Below are 17,429 nucleotides of genomic sequence, written 5' to 3' on the forward strand. Positions count from 1 at the left end.
GTCAGAGAAAGAGCTGGTTGCTAAATATCTGATAGAAACTTTCCACTGGGGAAGAAAATCTTGCTGATTTGATGGAATAGCAATAATTCTTGGGAGGATGTCTATTCCCTTAAAACTTATGGAAAAGCAGGCATGGAGGCTGAGCTGCCTGCATGTGACCTGGGCTCTGTGGCTCGTTCCCTGGGGATCCCTGCTGCTCACATATGCATTATTCCCCCTCTCACTGCAAAATGAAAACAGAGAAAGAAGGGAAGCATGAACATTTTGGGGACATGGTGCCAGCACAGGTCTGCTCTGTGCCTTTGGCAGCTCCAGCTGAACGCCCTTGAAAGCAGCCACCGTATTTTGGGTTCAGCCAGGGATGGTCTGGGTGCGGTGCTCTGGGCTGTGGAGCACTTGCAACTCTGTGTGACATCAACAGGGGGAGCGGCAGGTCCTGCGGAGCTGTCCCTGCGCCGGGCCGGGACGTGCCATCCTCCATCCCTTCCACCCAGCATCCTTAATCCCTTTTATCCAACATTTTCCATCCCCTTCACTCAGCATCTCCCACAGCTTTTCTCCAGCCTCCAATCCAGCCTTCTCCTGGCAGCTTGGGCAGCTGGCAGTGGTTTTTACCTAGCTGGGAATTCATCCCTCAGGTTTTCCATCCCTGCTGCCACTGGGATATGGTATTAGCATGAAGGCTCTGGGTTGTGTGTACCCACAACATGGCAGAGACAGTAAATTTTATTGTTGTGGTTCTTTGTACTGATTCTGATAATAATTCAGCACTGAAATTAGCTAGCTGAGCAGATGGAGTGTCTGTTTTGGTATGTGATCCCACTTCTAAGGGGTGGCCAGTCCTTTTTCATGGGTCCTGCTGGGTTAAAGATGCCCAAGAACTGCCAGGATCTTCCAGTCTCCCTCCTTTGTTGGGGTGACAGCAGAGGGCCACTTGAGGATAAAGAGATAAGGACTGACATGCTTAAGCTGCTCCTCCCAAGCAGAGGTGAGAATGTAATATTTTGGGAACCAAATGAGCAGATCTGGCAGCTGTGCTGGCCCTTGTGGGGAGCAGCCCTGAGCTGAGAGGTGGGCACAGGGTCTGTCCTTGGGCTCCTGAAGCTGTGCAACTTCTATTTCAAACTGAGAAATTTCTTTGTTCCAGGCAACTCTTTCCTTAATCTTCCCTCTGCTCGGTTTCTTCTTCTTGTTCTCATAGACAACAACCTTGTGTGAACTGCTGAGGAGACAGTGGCTCAGCAAACCCTCCTGCCTCCCTGCCAGCTGTGCTCCCCTGATCAGAGGGACCCTCTGGTCCCGTGGGGAGCGACAGGCTGGTGGTGATTATGGAAAGCAGATCTCAGAAGGGTTTGTCTCTGTGGGGGAAATGGAACAGCAGAGCTGCTGGGGAATAATAATCATATTATTATGCAGCAATAAAGTCCCATTTGTTTCTGAGAAGGGGATGGGTATGGGGGAAGAGCAGTGAGTGATTGCAGAATAATTATCCCACAGCAGCTACACTGGGCAGTGTTTCCCTTGTAGGCAACTCCTAAATATTGAGCTAGAGAAGGACTGGCAGCCTGGGCCATGAGGTGGTGAAGGTGGGGCTGTCCCATCCCAAAGGGCACTTGTCAGCATCCACTGGCTGCACCAGGAACAAGAGATGATGCAAACACTCAGCTGGCAGTACCACACACCTGCACTGTGCAGAGAGCCACCGAACACTCACCTGGCAGTGCCACACACCTGCACTGTGCAGAGAGCCACCAAACACTCACCTGGCAGTGCCACACACCTGCACTGTGCCCAGAGCCACCGAACACTCACCTGGCAGTGCCACACACCTGCACTGTGCAGAGAGCCACCGAACACTCACCTGGCAGTGCCACACACCTGCACTGTGCCCAGAGCCACCGAACACTCACCTGGCAGTGCCACACACCTGCACTGTGCAGAGAGCCACCGAACACTCACCTGGCAGTGCCACACACCTGCACTGTGCCCAGAGCCACCGAACACTCACCTGGCAGTGCCACACACCTGCACTGTGCAGAGAGCCACCGAACACTCACCTGGCAGTGCCACACACCTGCGGTGTGCCCAGAGCCACCGAACACTCACCTGGCAGTGCCACACACCTGCGGTGTGCCCAGAGCCACCGAACACTCACCTGGCAGTGCCACACACCTGCGGTGTGCCCAGAGCCACCAGCTCCGGATGCTCGGCAGTTCCCGCAGTGGGATGCGCGGGGATGCTGCCGCTGCTGCTGCTGCTGGCCTGTCCGGCACACCCAGCTCCTCCAGCACATCCCAGCCTTGCTCCCACGTGCCTTTGTGTTGATCGGAGCGGCGTTTTCCCAGCAGCGCATTCCTGCCTTGCTTCGCCACGCGTGAAGCGGCGATCACCCCGCGGGGTCCCGTGAATAATTAATATCTGTGTCACTGTGCTTCCTCCCCCCGCGGCGCTGCCGATCGCTCCTCCGGGACGGGGGATCGGGCCAAGGTCACTGCCGGTGTGCGGGGCCCGCAGGTGTCATTGTCCCCGGGCCGCACCCCGGCACAGCAGCGGCACAAAGGGAGCGGCCCCGCTGCAGGCCCGGGCCGGGCACACGGGTCACCGCAGGCGGCTGCTGAGGGCTCCACCCCCCCGACCTGCCAGGCCCCTCCGGACACCTGCAGCGCGATGCACCGAGCGCCGCTCCTTTCTGAGAACCGCTTTGTGCCCTCACGCGATTCCCCGCCGCCTCCCTCGTTGTTTCCCAAAACTGAGGCGGGGGAGGATGGGGGAATATCTAATTTTTTAATACAATTTTTAAATGCAGCAGAAAGTTAAACCCTTTAAAACGCTGTATCCTTACAAATCGAGCGCACACGCCCCCTCCTAAGAAAGGCAGGCGCCGTCCGCCCGCCGCCGCTGCCGGGGGCACGGGAGCTCCGGCCGCTGCCCCTCACGCCCGCACAATGCCGCCCCATCCCCGCCGCGCGCCGCCCCCCGGCCCGCCCCCGCCCGCCGCTGATTGGCTGAGCCGCGCCGTCAGGTAGGGCGGGCGCGGCGCTGATTGGCCGCAGCGGCGCGGGGCGGGGCGGGCGCGGCGCTGTCAGCCGGGGCGCGGCGCGGCGGGAGCCGCCGGAGGGGCGCAGGGCGCGGGCGCGGCATGGCTGGCTGAGGCGGCGGGAGGAGCCGCCGCCGCCCGGCGCCGCTCCCGGCCGCGCTCGGTGCGTGTGCGAGCGCCCGCGTCAATGAGCGAGTGCATGGCGGAGCCCCGCGCCGCACCATGAGGCGCCGGCCGAGCACCGCGCTCGCCCTGCTGTGCCTCGCCGCCCTCCTGGCCGCCGCCTCCGCCGCGCTGCCCGCCAGCGCCGCGCCGCCCGCCGAGCCCGGCAGCGGCAGCGGCGGCCCCGCCGAGAGCGGCCCGGGCACGGTGCCGCCCGCGCGGGGCAGCCCGGCGCCGCCGCCGCCGCCGCCGGAGGAGGCGGTGGCGGAGGAGGAGGAGGAAGAGGAGCAGCAGGAGGAGGAGGAGGCAGCGGGCGGCGGCCCGGCAGGTGAGCGGCCCGCGCGGGTCCGTGGCGAGGCCGTGTCAGCGGGACGGGGCTGCGCTCCCCGGTCCGCCGGGCGGACAAAGGCGCGGCCCCCGGGCCCCTTCGGCTGCGGCGGCCCCGGGCGGGGCGGGCGGGGAGATCCCCGGGACCCCCGGAGCATCGCCGGGCTGTGCCGGCCCCGGGTGCCGTGCGGAGGGGCCGCCGTGCCCGGCCCGTGCCTTGCCGGGGCCGCCGTACCCGGCCTGTGCCTTGCCGGCGCTGTTACCGGCGCTTTTGGGGAGCAGCGGGGCAGTGCTGGGGCAGGCATCCTTCAGGCAGTGGTCCCTGGCATGGCCCGTGCTGCCGGTGGGCGAGATGGAGACAGGTCCTTCCCATCACCTTGCATCCAGACAGTGTCCAGCAGGGTGGGTGCTGGCCTCGGGCGTCCCCCGATGGGACTGAGTAGGTCGAGTTGCTCCACAGCCATCGGGCATCCCCAGTGTCCTACCTCGATGTGCTGGCAGCAGGGTTGGTGGTGACTTGGTGCCACCAGAGCCCGTGGTCAGTGTCAGGAGGTGGGTTTGCAGGTCAGTGGGTGCTGGGGTACTCACATGGTGTCTGATGGGTGTGCAAGGGCAGAAATGAGCCACCAGCTTCATCTGTGCAGCCTATGTGAAGCCTCATCCTGCACCTGTGGTGGTCGGGGCTTATACAGAGCTGAGGAAGGTGCTATGGCAACAGGAATAAATGGAATTATCCATCTAGGGTGTAAGGAGGAGAGGGTGAAGGGTGGATGGAGGGCTGTGCTCTCAGGTGAAGCTCCTGGGTGTAGCACACCCTGACAGCACTGGTCACTCGCTGGGAGGTGAAGCACTGATGCTCTTCAAAGCTGAGACTTCAGTTTACCTCTAGCTTAAATAGATAAAACTATGCTGGAGTCCAAGGATGGAGCTTTGTCTACTTATTTTACAGGAGAACTTGGCTTCATTCTGCAGTTCCAAAGCTTTATCTTCAGACACATGCAAATACTATAGCACAGATTCTTTCCTGTTTCAGATTTGTTATTCACTTTACATGGAAGATGTTTGGCTTAAGTATGTTTGGCTTCCTCTGATGTGAAAAGGGATGCAGTCTGTTGGTTTGGTAGTGTTAGCAGTCTGAACAAGGGGATTAATCAACTTTTTTTCATTTGGTTAGAAATAAAATCGACCAAAGATCTGGAGTCGCTTGTTTTTCAGACTTTAATTTGCTTTTTTCTGTTGAGGTTTATCTCTTTGCTTTTTCTGGAAGAAACAGAATGGCTTAAGATTGTGAATTCCTGATAAAGCTGAGTGTTCTTAAAGCAAAAGCAATTTCTTCTCTTGTGCCATGATCAGACAGAATGGACTGAGCAACTCAGTGTAGCAGAGTGTGACACGCACCCCGAACTTCTTCCAGCACATTTCCTTTTCTGACACCTGTGTTGTGTTTGTTTCCATTGGTATCCATTAGTATCCACTGGCACTGGGTCTCCTGCCCTGGGCTCCAATGGCCTCATCGAGAGCATCCTGCTCCTGCAATGCATGAGGTGGCTGGTTTAGCAGAGGCTTTGGGGTGCTCCCAGATTCCATGTAGGATGCTTACATAACATCTTCTGTCTTTTCTGCCATTGGAGCTGTCAGGGATGGCAGTCTGGGAAATTTTGTGCTCTCACAAGCTGCCTTCACCCCTGTGCTTCAGTTCTCACTGAAAAGGGAACATCGAGGATGAGCACTCCCCACCACCACCCCTGCATGTGCTGAGTCTGTATTGTGGAGGCCAACATCACCCTTTGAAGTTTTAACGTGCTAATTATTAATGGCTACTGCCACTTAATCACAAAATTGCTCTCTGGTGCCTTTACCCTGTGGTGGTGGCCAGGGCAGGAGCACACAGCCAGTTTGTTAGTCCTGAGTGTGACAGGTTGAGATTAGCCCTGGCTGAGGGGATCACTGCAGTGCTCCAGGGCTGGGAGGGTTTTAGGGCTCCTGAGGGTGGATGAGACAGCATCAGGAGGAGATGCTGGGCTTGGCAGCATCCCCTGTGTGCTGGAGGAGCCTGGGCTGGTGTTATGGGTGGATGGTGCAGCCGTGGTCTGTGTGGGAGCTGCTCTCCGTGGGTTTTGTGGGGTTTTCTGTGCTGCCCCATCTGCTGTGAATGGTGCAGAGCTTTGCTCTCAAAGGCTGCTAGGCACCAAAGCCAGTGGACATAATGGGCTTAGCTGAAACCCTCCGTTTGCTTTAACTCAAGCATGTTTTCAACATCACTTTTCCAACTCAGTAGGTAATTAATGCATTATGTGCTCTGTTGCATTAAACAAATGGGCCTTTTCTCATGCACATTATTAGAAAGGCTTCCCTTAATGTTCACAGCATTATCACTGATAAGAGGTTGGTGTGAGAGCCCTCAGGGTCAGTGGTGTTCAGAGCTGCTAAGATTTCAATTCTGACTTTGGTGCATTTTTCTTTCTGACTTAAGAAGCGCTTCAGTTTTCCTTGAGCTGCCTGCTTGCTCTCTTCTTGTCCTCCTCCTTTTCCCAGTTTCATGATGTTTATTTTTCTTTCCAATCCTGTGATCATGTTAAAATCCTGGATTTTGTTTCTAAGGGAAGTAAATTGCTAATCCTTATGTTTGTGGAGACAAGCTTAGAAGTATCCCCCGCTTTATCACCATAGCCTCTAGCACCCACTGTGGAGACTCTGCCTCCTCCTTTTATCCCCAACAGTCTCACTTTAGGCAGGAGCTGGAGCTTTGCTGGGGATCTGGTTTGGGAATAGCTGCTGCTTGGGTGGATGCTTGTGTTGGAGCAGAGATGCAGCTCCTGTGGCCAGCACAGTCCTGGTTGGACTTTCCCTGCCTAGAGAACAAAAATCCTCAATTCCATATGGTTCTTAGGGCAGCATTAAGCAACATGGGTCTCTTTGAAGGACATTTTGCTCTGACTCTTTTTCCACCCCCATGCACAGCAGGTGGGTGGGCTGAAAGCCCCAGATGTCCTTTCCCAGCCTTGCTGTGCTGGGTCAGCAGGAGAGCTGCACCCAGACCCTGGGTGTGTGTGTCTCCAGACTGTACTGAGTGCTGCAGGTCCTGGCAGCTGCTGCCTTCTCTCCTCCCCAGTGTTCTGTAATGCCTCACCTGCCCTCCTGGGCCACCAGCTCCCAGAGGTGACATGGCTCTGACTCCTCACCTCTGCACCACATAGCAGGGGACAATGAACAGTTCCTGCTGCAGCCACAGGGCTGGAAATGCAGGTGGCTTGGAACATTAACCACGGGAAGGTGTCCCCACAGAAATGTGGGAAGCTGAGTCAGGGACAGCTGATGGGGCCACCTGGGGCTGGGTGCTGCTGCTTGGATGGAGGAGGTGCAGGCAGAGCCCCTCCATGGGTGGTGGCTGCAGCTTTGTGTGGGATTACTGATGGGTTTAGCTTGTGGAGAGGAGCCTGGCAAATCCCTGGGGGCGTTGGGATGACCTGGGTAATTGGATGGGCACGGGGGAGGTGATGGGTTGAGGAGGGGACTGGTGAGTGCTGGCTTCATCCAGCTGGAGGTGTGGGGGCTTTGCCTTTGTGCAGGGCATGGGGAGGAAGGTCTGTGCATCCTGTTCTTGCAGGTGGTGTGGTGAGGACAGGTTTAGGGGGTCCCCACAGCACTTACAGTATTTTTGTACAGGACAGACTGGTCCAAGCCATGAAGCCAGCAGCAGCCAGACCCTGCCACGCTGGGGTGTGCCCCTCCAGGGATTGGAGCCTCAAATCCTGGTGGGACAGAAACAGCTGAGTTGTTGAAGGTAGCTTCAGGACCTTGTGCCATCATCCCTTTTGCAGCTTTGGGTGACTCCTCTTCTCTCATCCAGCCATTAGATCCTTTGGAAGAAATCTTCTCACCTGCCTCAACGCCCCTGCTCTGCCTCTGAACCCGTGGGGAACAAGCAGGAGGAGCCAGGCAGGGTGAGCTGGAGCTTTCCTGCTGCTCATCACTTGAGAAGGCAGCTTAAGCCTTCCTTGTTTGAGGGCTCAGGATTGTGTTCCATGTGGTTGCAGTGATAACTTGTGTGCAAGGTGCTAGCAGGATTTAAATGTATTTAAAGAAATGGAAATGAAGGCATGGATGTGAAAGCTGAGGATAAGGAGGATGGTCTTGTTCCTCAGGATCAGCACGGGAGCAGCCAGGGCAGAGTGCCTTTCTTCAACCAAATAATAAGTTTGTATCTTTGAGCTTTAAATAAAGACATGTTACCCAGAGCAGAAAATGTCACTTCCTTGCCTTCTTGCCTGCCTCCACGCTCCCATCTGAATCATTCTTGAATCAGATGCATCCAACTGTCCTGACTCAAGATTGAGATTCTGGGACTTAGCTCATGAAAATCAGGATATTTCTGGGAGGATCTGTAGAGCATTGAGGGGCTTGTTTGTTAGCTTCTTTCTGCTGGGACTTGGCATTTTGTTTTTATTTTAAATAATAGCTGAGATTCAGACATATCATCACTGGGCTGTCCCTTGGAAATGCCACCTCTAAAATGGCACCAGCACTGTGAGGTGATGTTACCTGGCTGCTGTTGGTCATGCCCAAACACCAGCCTGTGGGGGGCAAAGGTACTGGAGCACTGAGAAAAGTGGGTTGTCTGAGGAGTGGTGGCACATGTCCCAGTCCCTGTGCTGATGCCAGTGTCCCTCCAGCCCCTGCAGGGGTAGATGGGACAGTGCTGGAGTGTCACCAAAGGGACTCTTGCGACACAGCCTGGGGTTTGCACAGGGTGCAAAGGTTGTGCCTGTCCAGACAGCTGGGAAATGTGTGGCCAAGTGTGGGATGGGACATGCCTGGCTCTGCCCTTGGAGCACCTTCCTGGTGCTGCCTGTTCCGCCAGAGGTGCCCAGCTGTGCCAGAGGGGACAGGATTGCTGTGGTCAAGGAGTGTTGTGTCACAGGCTACACCAAGGTGTGACCCCATCCCGAGGGCACTGTGCTCTTGTGCCACTCCAGTATGGCTGTGGGATCCTGGGATCTGCCCACTGGGGTGGTGGTGGTGGGCATCGAGCCGGTCCCTGGTCTGCCCTCAGTGCTGCAGGTGACAGCACGGGGACAGGGACATCCAGGACATCCCATGCCCCGTGGCTGTGAGCACAGGAGCACAGAACAGGCTGTTCCTGAGGCGCTGAGGTCCTGGATGTGAAGTTCAGCTCAAGTCAGGGGAAAGACTCCAGAGGTTTTTTGACGAGAGCTGTATAAATGCCCAGGGCTGAGGCTGTGTGCTGGTGACATTTGTGGAGCAGATGCCAGCTGACTGTCAGGGAGCTGAGGTGCTCGCTGCTGCTTCCAAGAAGCAGCCGAGCTCTTGGTGGTGTGAAGCATCTGCCAGCTTTGGGAGTAAAGCTGTGCCAAGGCCGGGTGCTGAAGGCAGGATCCTTTTACAGCCTGGAAGGGAGGGCTCCTTCTGCTTTACCTCTGACAAGTACTTTAAAAAATAAAGCTAAGAAATGATGTTGAGGAGCTGGATTTTTGTACAGCACCTTGACTGCACCTGAGACTTCACTGAGCTCTTGGATGAGGGTGGAGCAAAGGCTTGGACTTGCTTTGACAGTCCTGGGAAGCCACAGGCTGGGTTGCCCTGGCAGGTGCTTGGTGTCTGAGCTCAACAGGGCTGCCTTGTGCATGGCTGGGTGGGAGTGGGCCCGGAGGGACAGAGTCTGGCACTTTATAATTGGTTGGGGATATTAATATATTTTACGAGCTAAAGGCCAGATTGCAACCCAGCCATCTGCCCTGCCTTGGGGAGTCGTGTGTTTCCAGCACCTCAGGAGAACAGAACCAGTTGCCATTCAGTCTCATTAAACTGGCTAAAACCCAGATTTCTGGTTCACAGGAAATTATTTGCCTTTTTTTTTTTAAATCTATTTTGACTTTTTGGGTTGTGTCAGACTGGAATGGAATGGTTGTTCTTGCTTTGCTTCTACTTAAGCTTCCAGTGAGCTTGAGTGTCCTGTGCCTTGAGGCTGCCCTGTGAGATTGTTGTGCCTGGGGCTAAATCCATCCCCAATGAGGGGCTGGGGGCTGCTGGGTCCCTGCCAGGGGGAAATGCTCCCAAAATCACAGCAGGGCTTGTCTGGAAGGGTCTTTTATTGGATTAAAGCTTGTCAGTCTGGAAGCATTTCCAATAAGGCATTCTAGACTTGGAATAATTGAACCTCATTTGTCTGGCAGAACATTTTCCCCCTTATTCAATAGGAAACTTCCCAATGGTGCTGGTGCTGGCAGCTGCTGCTCCTGGAGGAGCAGGGCAGGCTGTCACCTCTCCTGCCAGGGTCACTCAGTCCCCACAGCTCCTGTCCCTGCATGGAGGGATGCAGGGAGATGGTGCAGCTCCTGCATCCCAGCTGGCTGCTGTCCTGGCTCTGGGGGCTGGAGCAGCTTGCCTGTCTGCTCTCGTTTTCTCTGGGCATTCACTAAAGGCAGGGAGCAGGGAGGGGGCTGCTGGATCTGTGTGGTTTCCTGGGATTTTGCTGGAAAGAACAGCCCCTCCAAGCACTGCTGGGGCTGTCACTGCCTGGGCACTGCTGGAGCTCCCAAAGCAGCTCTTTTGTTGGACCTTGCCATGCAGAATTCCTGTCGCCCTCTGTCACCCAGGCTGCAGCAGGCTCGGGATGCCATGCAGGCTGCCAGCCCCCAGCTTTGGCAGCAGCTCTGCTCCAGCCCTTCAGGGCTTTTCCCCCCTTTGCCCCAACTCTGGAAGAGATTTCTGAGGTCTCTGCTCCTCATTCACACTCACAGGTCCTATTGCAGTGAATGAGGAGCTTCCCTGGAGCTGCATGAACTGATGCAAAGCCTCAGTTTGGTCTTGTGCTGCTTAAAGGAGGATTTTTTTTTTTTATTTTTTTTTCTGAACACCTGCTGTATGAATTAAAATTTGCCTTTTAAATGTAACCGATTCAGAGTCTGAGCATGAGCGATGGGCGTTTGCTTTTTGCCTGGAAAAAAAAAAAAAAAAAGCAAAAACCTTGAAGGTTTGCTTTTTCTCTTCTGGCAACTTGGCTTTAAAGCAGAGAAGCCTGAGACACTCCTTTTTAAACAATTTTTTATTCAGTTGCCCCCTATCCTTACAAATAAGCCCCCAGAAACATGACGAGGCAAGCATCCCTGCTATTTATAGCTCTGCTCCACATGCCTGTTTTAAAAATCGGGCAGCTAAATGGCTCTGCAGCCTTTCAGCAAAAGGCCTAATGACACAGGCATTTTCTATGCATGGATGGCTGGGTGTTTAAAGGCTGTTGGTGCTGAGCCTTCACCCTGAGCAGGCAGGATGGTTTCTGCAGCAGGGAGGTTTTTCCTGGGCAAAGGGGACCCCCTTGGCACTGCCCCAGCCCTGGAGAAGGGGCTCTGGATGGGCTTCATCCACTGGGGATGCTTCCAGCAGGGTCAGTCCTCCCCCTTTGCCCCACACCTTGGCCCTTGGGATTACCACTAGACAAGATATATTGATATTCCCTAAGTTGTTTGCGTATTTTTTTAAATAATTTGTTGAGGCTGCTTGAACCTTTCATTCATTTTTTCCCCCCCCTCTCCTTCTTGGCATCACCTCCCTCTAATGACGAGGCTGCTGGTAACCTTTACCCGTTTAACTGGTCGTGCCACTTCTCAGATGAATCTGCTTTATTCCTGGCAATTTATACAGCCACAGTTTTCAGGCAGCTTCACTCTATTTTGACTGACTGGCTGACTATATTAACTGATAGTGCTGCTTGGGCTGCTTTGATCCTGTATTATTTATGGAAATGATGGCACATAACTCTGTGTAGCTGATTAATGCTGCATGTATTTTTAATATGCTAGTTCTCCTGTTTGATCTGTGCTAAATGATTATTCTCTGATGTGTTCCTGGGTTCATTTTGGCTCTTTATGAAAAGGAGATTGAAATGGACTGTTTGTTTTGTTGCCTTTTTTTTTTCCTCCCAGTGGTCTCATCGTGGGCTGCCTTTTCAGCTTTCACAGGTCGTTTTCCCCAGCAGGGCTCTGCCTGCCACGTGGAGCACTTACACTTTATTGCTATTAATCTGAGTGCTTTGTTGGTGACATTACTCTAAATTCATCCCTGTGTGTGCAGTTGTGGGAAATTTTGAGAAGATACAAGGAGATACAACCTTTTAGGTGATGCTCAATCCTTCTGTGCAGTTGCTGCATGAGACTATGACTGTCACCAAATGGCACTTGGGTCCAGCAACACCTGAATGAGAAGAAAACCAGTATAAATTGGCAAGGGTGTAATTCGTATTTTCTGTGGCCTGTCACAGGATGGTTGGGACTGGTTGATATTAAGAAGATGACTTTAATTGTCAGTGCTGTGTGTGCTCGACCCACAGCTTCCTCTCCTGGTGTGAGATGTGCTCATGGCTGGGGAGGGATCTGTGGGCAAAGCTGGTGTTTCATGCCAGGAAATACCCACTGCATCCCATGGCATGTGCAGTGCTGCTGGTGCTGACGTGCAGGATGTCCTTCATCCCTCCTCTAAAATCCACCCCCAGCTCTAGATGTAGCTGGTGGGGTGGAAACCAGGAGGTTGTTCCAGCAGAACCATCTGTGAGCTGGAGGATCAGCATTTCCCCTTCCCGGGGGCCTACTGGAAGGGAAGGAAGTTGATGATTTTTTCTTTTTAATATATACTTTTTTCTCCTGCCTTTTGTAATAACTGCTCATTTTCATGGCACAGGCAAGGCTGTCTCCAAAGCCCTGCACGTGGTCAGATCTACCTTTTCCCTGGGCATGCTGTGTTCCAGCAATACCAGCTCTGTGAGGATGCTTTCATGAGCAGCACTGTAAAGGTGCAAAAGCAACACTCAAAACCTTCAAATGAAAGCTTTTCTTTCCCTTCTCTGAACAGTCCTTTTTGTCAAAATCAGCAAAATACATATCTTTCTGCAACAGATCCCTTTTCCTTTAATGGACTTTTCCATTGAAAACAGTTTAAACTTGATGTTCTGTTCCTTTCCTCCAAATTTTTCAAAGCTCCTTGAGCTATGAAAACTTCAATGTTTCTATTTTTCTTCTGTCTATTAAAAAAAAAAGGGTGTATGTATATATTATATGTATATATATTTCTGCTAGCTAAAGCTCTTGCCTTTTATCACAAAGCCAACATTCTAGACTGGGGTTTAGGGCGTTCTTTCTCTGCTGCCCCAAAACAGACACGCTCACTTGAGCAGGTATTTGGGGGGAAAACCCAGGATGACTGCACCATGCTGGGCTCTGAGGGAGCAGGCAGGATTTTGGGATAAGTCCCCTGCCAAGCCAGCTGGCTCCCAGAGCACACCTCGATGGCAGGTGTGTGACTAATGGGGCAGAGGCACCCACGCCCTCGCCGAGCCGCGGGTTTGGAGCGTTCCTGGCTGGGGAAAGGACAAGGAGCTTGCACAGTGCCCAGCTGGCAGTGCCTAAGGGTGGCAGCAGGTATTGCCCTGCACCCCTTCCCACCCCAAACTGCAGCCTGCTCGCTGGGGAGCTGGGCTGGGTGCAGTCAGGAACCCGAGGAGGATGTGCTCCGGTGGTTTGGCCATGCTGGAATGTGATTGGGGTTGAAATGGAACACACTGACCTGTTGGCTCCTGCCTGGGCTGGGTGTTTGCTCAGCTGCTGCCAACACAGGCAGTGTCTTTGCTGGAGCCTCCCCAGCTCCCTGCCAAGGCCAGTGGTTTTTTCCCAGTCCCAATACTTGAGGAAGGATCTGGGAGGGACTTTGCCATGTTTTCCATCTCCCCACCTGACTTGGGCATGAGTGCTCCCAGCACTGCCCTCTCTGTGAACATCCATGTCACATTAAGATCTGCCCTGTGGGATATCCCAGACGTGCCCCAGTTCCTGGGCAGGGCTGGGGTGTCCCAGTTTGGGCCTGGGGAGCTGCTGGGCTGTGTGGCACCGCTGTGGCTGGCTCAGCATCCCCTGGGCCACAGGGCCAGCTGGCACAGGGAGCAGATGGGGAGGTGGAGCTGGGTGCTTGGCCAGGTTTCAGGCTATGATAAAGTGAAATGACGTAGAAAGCTAAATACCTGTTATCAGAGAAAGATAAACAGAGCCTTCACCTGCCTCCAGCCTTTCTCCCTTCAAGGGCAGGCTGCACGCCTGGCATGTAGCTCCCTGGAAAAGATGTTCTCTTATTAATGTGCTTGCTTTGGCTTGGCTGGGTTGTTGAGAAATCCAAGTTTGACTCTGGGTAATGAATGACAAACATTTATCTGGTCTTAACTATTTTATTCTGAGTGGTTTTTTCCTCCTGGAAGTTTACAGTGAGTTGTTGACAGCGTGCCCTTTGACGTGGATTAGTGCTGACGCCTGGCAGTTGAATCTTCCCATCCTTTTCACATCTTGGTTGTTCCTTTTTGAAGGAGACTTTTGTACATGTCTAATCCATTTAAAATGAAAGATAAATAACAAATGGACCAGTCTCTGAAGGGACAGTTACAAGGGTGGTAATGACTTCCCTGTGGAGGGCAGCGAGCTCTGTTTGGGATGGATGGATGGAATGACAGGAGAGAGCATTCTCCTCATTCCCAGTTTGGGGGTGCCTGGAGCAGTGGCTATCCCTGATTTTTTGTTTACAAACCCCTTATAAGCTTTCCAGGAGGTGTGTGGGTAGTGAGTTCAAGTTTATGGACTGGTGAGTTGACACTGTTCTCTCTCTGCTTCACCACCCATGGTTCTGTGATCCCTCGAGAGGATCCCCTTTGTCCACTGCCAGGATGTACATGAGCTTTATACATGAACTTCACCTTTGAGCTGACATCTCTCCCACCTGTGATTCCAGGTGATATATTTATATTTTCAGTGGGTGCAATATTTGCCCTGTCAAGGTAGAGTCTCAGGGCTGTGTCAGGTACCAGCAGCTCCCTGGGTTTGGTAGGATTTTGGATGCCTCTTTGCAGGTGGGACTCAGATCCTCCTTTCACCGTGTTTTGTTTTGACAGGAGAGCTGGTGGAAGAGGAGGCACTGCTCCTCCTCCTGCAATGCCAAAACAGTCATTATGAAGCCCTCAAAAATGAGGAAATGGTCAAGATAGAAATGTTGACAAACCTCTCCCAGCTGACCCATTGGCTGCAGAGGAAGCTCTGTGGTTTTGAGCATTTCTTTGGCTTGGGATCAGGCTTGGTTTTGCCAGCCCCAGACTGAGTGTGCTGCTGCTGCCCAGGGTAATTCCCCCTTGGTGTTGCTGGAGGTTCAGCTCTGACTCTGCATATCACTGCTTTGGTTTCAGCATCTCAGCTCAGACTTGCTCTCAGCCTAGTGCCTGAGCTGTGGCTGAGATGGGGAGTGCTGCTCAGGGAGCCTGAAACCCTTGTGCCTGGCTTTTTCACACTTTTAAGGGTTTTGCCTGTTTACAGAGGATTTGTGTTCTGTGGGACAGGGCTGTTGCCTGTTGTACTTCCCTGGATCACCTGGTATTTATTGTGGAGGTCTCAGAGAATTGGCTTAGGCTTTAAGTTACTGTTTGTTTGTGGTTGCTGAACTTGTGCTGTTTAGTGGAAACATTTCCTTTTGGTAGGAGAACTATTGCTGGAAATAAATACAGGTAAATACCTCGTGGCTGAGGCAGGAGCTGGGACTGGATGGAGCTGCAGTGTCCATCCACAGTGACTAAGGAGAGAGGAATGAAAGCTGATGTTCAGCCCTGATTGGAGTCATTCATCTGCTGCAGGGCTTGGGGCTCAGAGCTGAGGGGGAGGCAGGGGCTGGCAGCTGCCCTCAGAGCCCTGCAGGTGGGCTCTGCCCCTGCTCTGTGCAGGGGGGATTTATGCTCTTTAAATTCATGGTGTGGCTGCTTGCTGGAGGAGGTTTTGGAGTGCAGCTGGGCTGCTCCCCCTCAGCAGATGATACTGGATCTGCTGCAGTCCCCTGTTTCCAGCGATAAGTGATGACTTTCTCCATCCAGGTGTCTTTTTCCATGACCCATATCAGTTCCCTCTTTGAAAGCTTGGCTTCTCCTCCATGGATTTGCCAGCAAATTTTGTCTGGCTGCAGCATCTGCGTCCCAGTTTGGCAGGTGCTGGGTGAGAGCAAAGGTGTGAAACAAGTTCTGAATGTGGGAATTTAAACCACTTGCTGTGAGCTGGAGGTAAAGGCATCACTGTGTCCTGTGCAAAGTACAGCAGGGCAAGTGCAAGGCTGTGTTATAAAATAAGGGAATTAAACGTAAGGAACAGGAAACTTCCCAGCTCAGATGACATTTTCCCTGCTCTGTCCCAGCAGCTCTCCCTGCTTGCAGCACGTTGTAACTTACAGCTCCTTGTCTGGCAGGAGTTCTGCTAACTCCAAACCAGCCCATAGCACTATGTCATCATAACCTTGAAACAGGACCCAAATGGCAAAACCTGCCTGAAACCAGTTGTGATTACTCATGCTCCGTGCTATCCCTTTCCCCCGCTGGGCTTTCTGCTATGGTAATTCCACGTATTAAGCAAGGAGACAAAACACCTTTATTAAACTTGGAACCAAGCTCGGGAGCAATGAGAGGAGCAGGACTTGCTGGCTGCAGGCTGTCAAAGAGTTTTCTTCTCTTGTCTCCCTTCCTCTGCATGGCCTTTCAAGTGAGTGAGAGAGGAACAAAGATACTTTGCTGTTTGTGTTGAATAAAAGTCTGCATTTAAATGTGTTTGTTTAGAGTAGGAGAAGAATTAGGAATGTGTATTGGGAATGAATCCTGGGATTCGCTGGGGCTTTGCTTCATCTCCAAGCTTGAAAATGCAAAGAGCTGAGACAAGCTGGGGTCATAGCTCAGGCTCTGGAAAGCTTCTTTTATTAACACTTTCAGTTGGTGTTTATGAACACCGTGGATAAAAGGCGCCTTTGTTAACGGCTCTGTCCCTTTGCTGCTCGGCTGGAGGAGATGAATCTTGAAAGGAGCTGCCCTGGGCACCTGCTGGAGTTACTGATGAAAGTTTTCATTCCAGATTTTCACCACAGGCTTAGACACAAAATAGCCTGAAACCCTCCAAAGCAAGTCTTCCTTTTCTTTCTCATTAAAAAAAGGTAAAAAAAGTTGTAAAAGTGTCTCTTGCTGCCTGTGTGCAGAGCCATGGACGCTGGGCCCCTTTCCTGTGTGGAGAGCATTTCATCTCACAGCAGTGTGAGCCCCTCCTTGGTCTCTCTTCTGCCTCTTGTGGGTGCCCAGAGTCTCCCTCTGAGTGCATCTCTGGGCCTGGGGAATGATTAGAGCAGTTTAAAGATCACTCCTGCATGCTTGGAGAGAAGCCTGGGCCTGATGCTTGTGCTGCCCCTGGAGGTGAAGCCCATCCCCAGAGGCTGTGTGTGCCCCAGAGTAGGGCTGGGGCTGGGGCTGCTGCTCCCAGGAGATGCAGAGCACTCCTCTGCTGTGGAGGATGCACTTCCAGGCATTTAACACTGAATTATGGGTTGACTGCACTGTAGCTTTTGGCATCTCCTTGCTTTTGTTTTTGTCGTCCCTCCTGGTGTAAGAGTGATGTAAATGAGGGAGAAAGGAAGTATAACTTCACACTTTCATCCCAGGCTGGGCTGAGCTTTGGTAGCTCTGCCCAAGCTCAGTGAGCTGAAGCTGCAGCTCCCTCCATACACCAGTGAAGGACCTGGTTACACCGTGGCTACACCTGGTGAAAAGAAATTGGGCTGTTGATTGCAACAGAAAAAGTGCTGCACTTTGCAGTGAGTTTGGCCATGTGTGTGTGCCAGCTCCCTGGGAAACCTCCCAAGAGATCCATGGCCTGCAGCTTGTGCCTGATGTACCTGCATGGAGGGAGGGAGGCTGTCCCCATCCTCACCAGCTCCCCTCCCTCCAGCAGCTCCCAGCAGCTGATGGCACTGAAGCAGATGTGTTACCACCTACTCTGTGATTCCTGTACTAAGCAGAAAATGGCTTTCCTGGACTTGGCCATTCCCTTTTGTCCTCCCAGGC

The 17,429-nt window shown here is 53.1% G+C and overlaps 1 protein-coding gene across 1 annotated transcript in view; it reads left to right on the top strand.

Annotated features, from left to right (window-relative positions):
• Positions 1-3,086: 3,086 nt before the first annotated feature.
• Positions 3,087-17,429, top strand: part of MEGF9 (multiple EGF like domains 9) — a 47,446-nt gene continuing 33,103 nt past the window's right edge. Inside the window, exon 1 of the mRNA XM_056505143.1 lies at positions 3,087-3,527. Within this exon, the coding sequence (XP_056361118.1) occupies positions 3,260-3,527 (268 nt within the window). The 5' untranslated portion in view covers positions 3,087-3,259. The remainder of the gene's footprint in view (positions 3,528-17,429) is intronic.

This window comes from Oenanthe melanoleuca, chromosome 17 (genome assembly GCF_029582105.1).
Source record: "Oenanthe melanoleuca isolate GR-GAL-2019-014 chromosome 17, OMel1.0, whole genome shotgun sequence".
Taxonomy (NCBI): Eukaryota; Metazoa; Chordata; class Aves; order Passeriformes; family Muscicapidae; genus Oenanthe; species Oenanthe melanoleuca.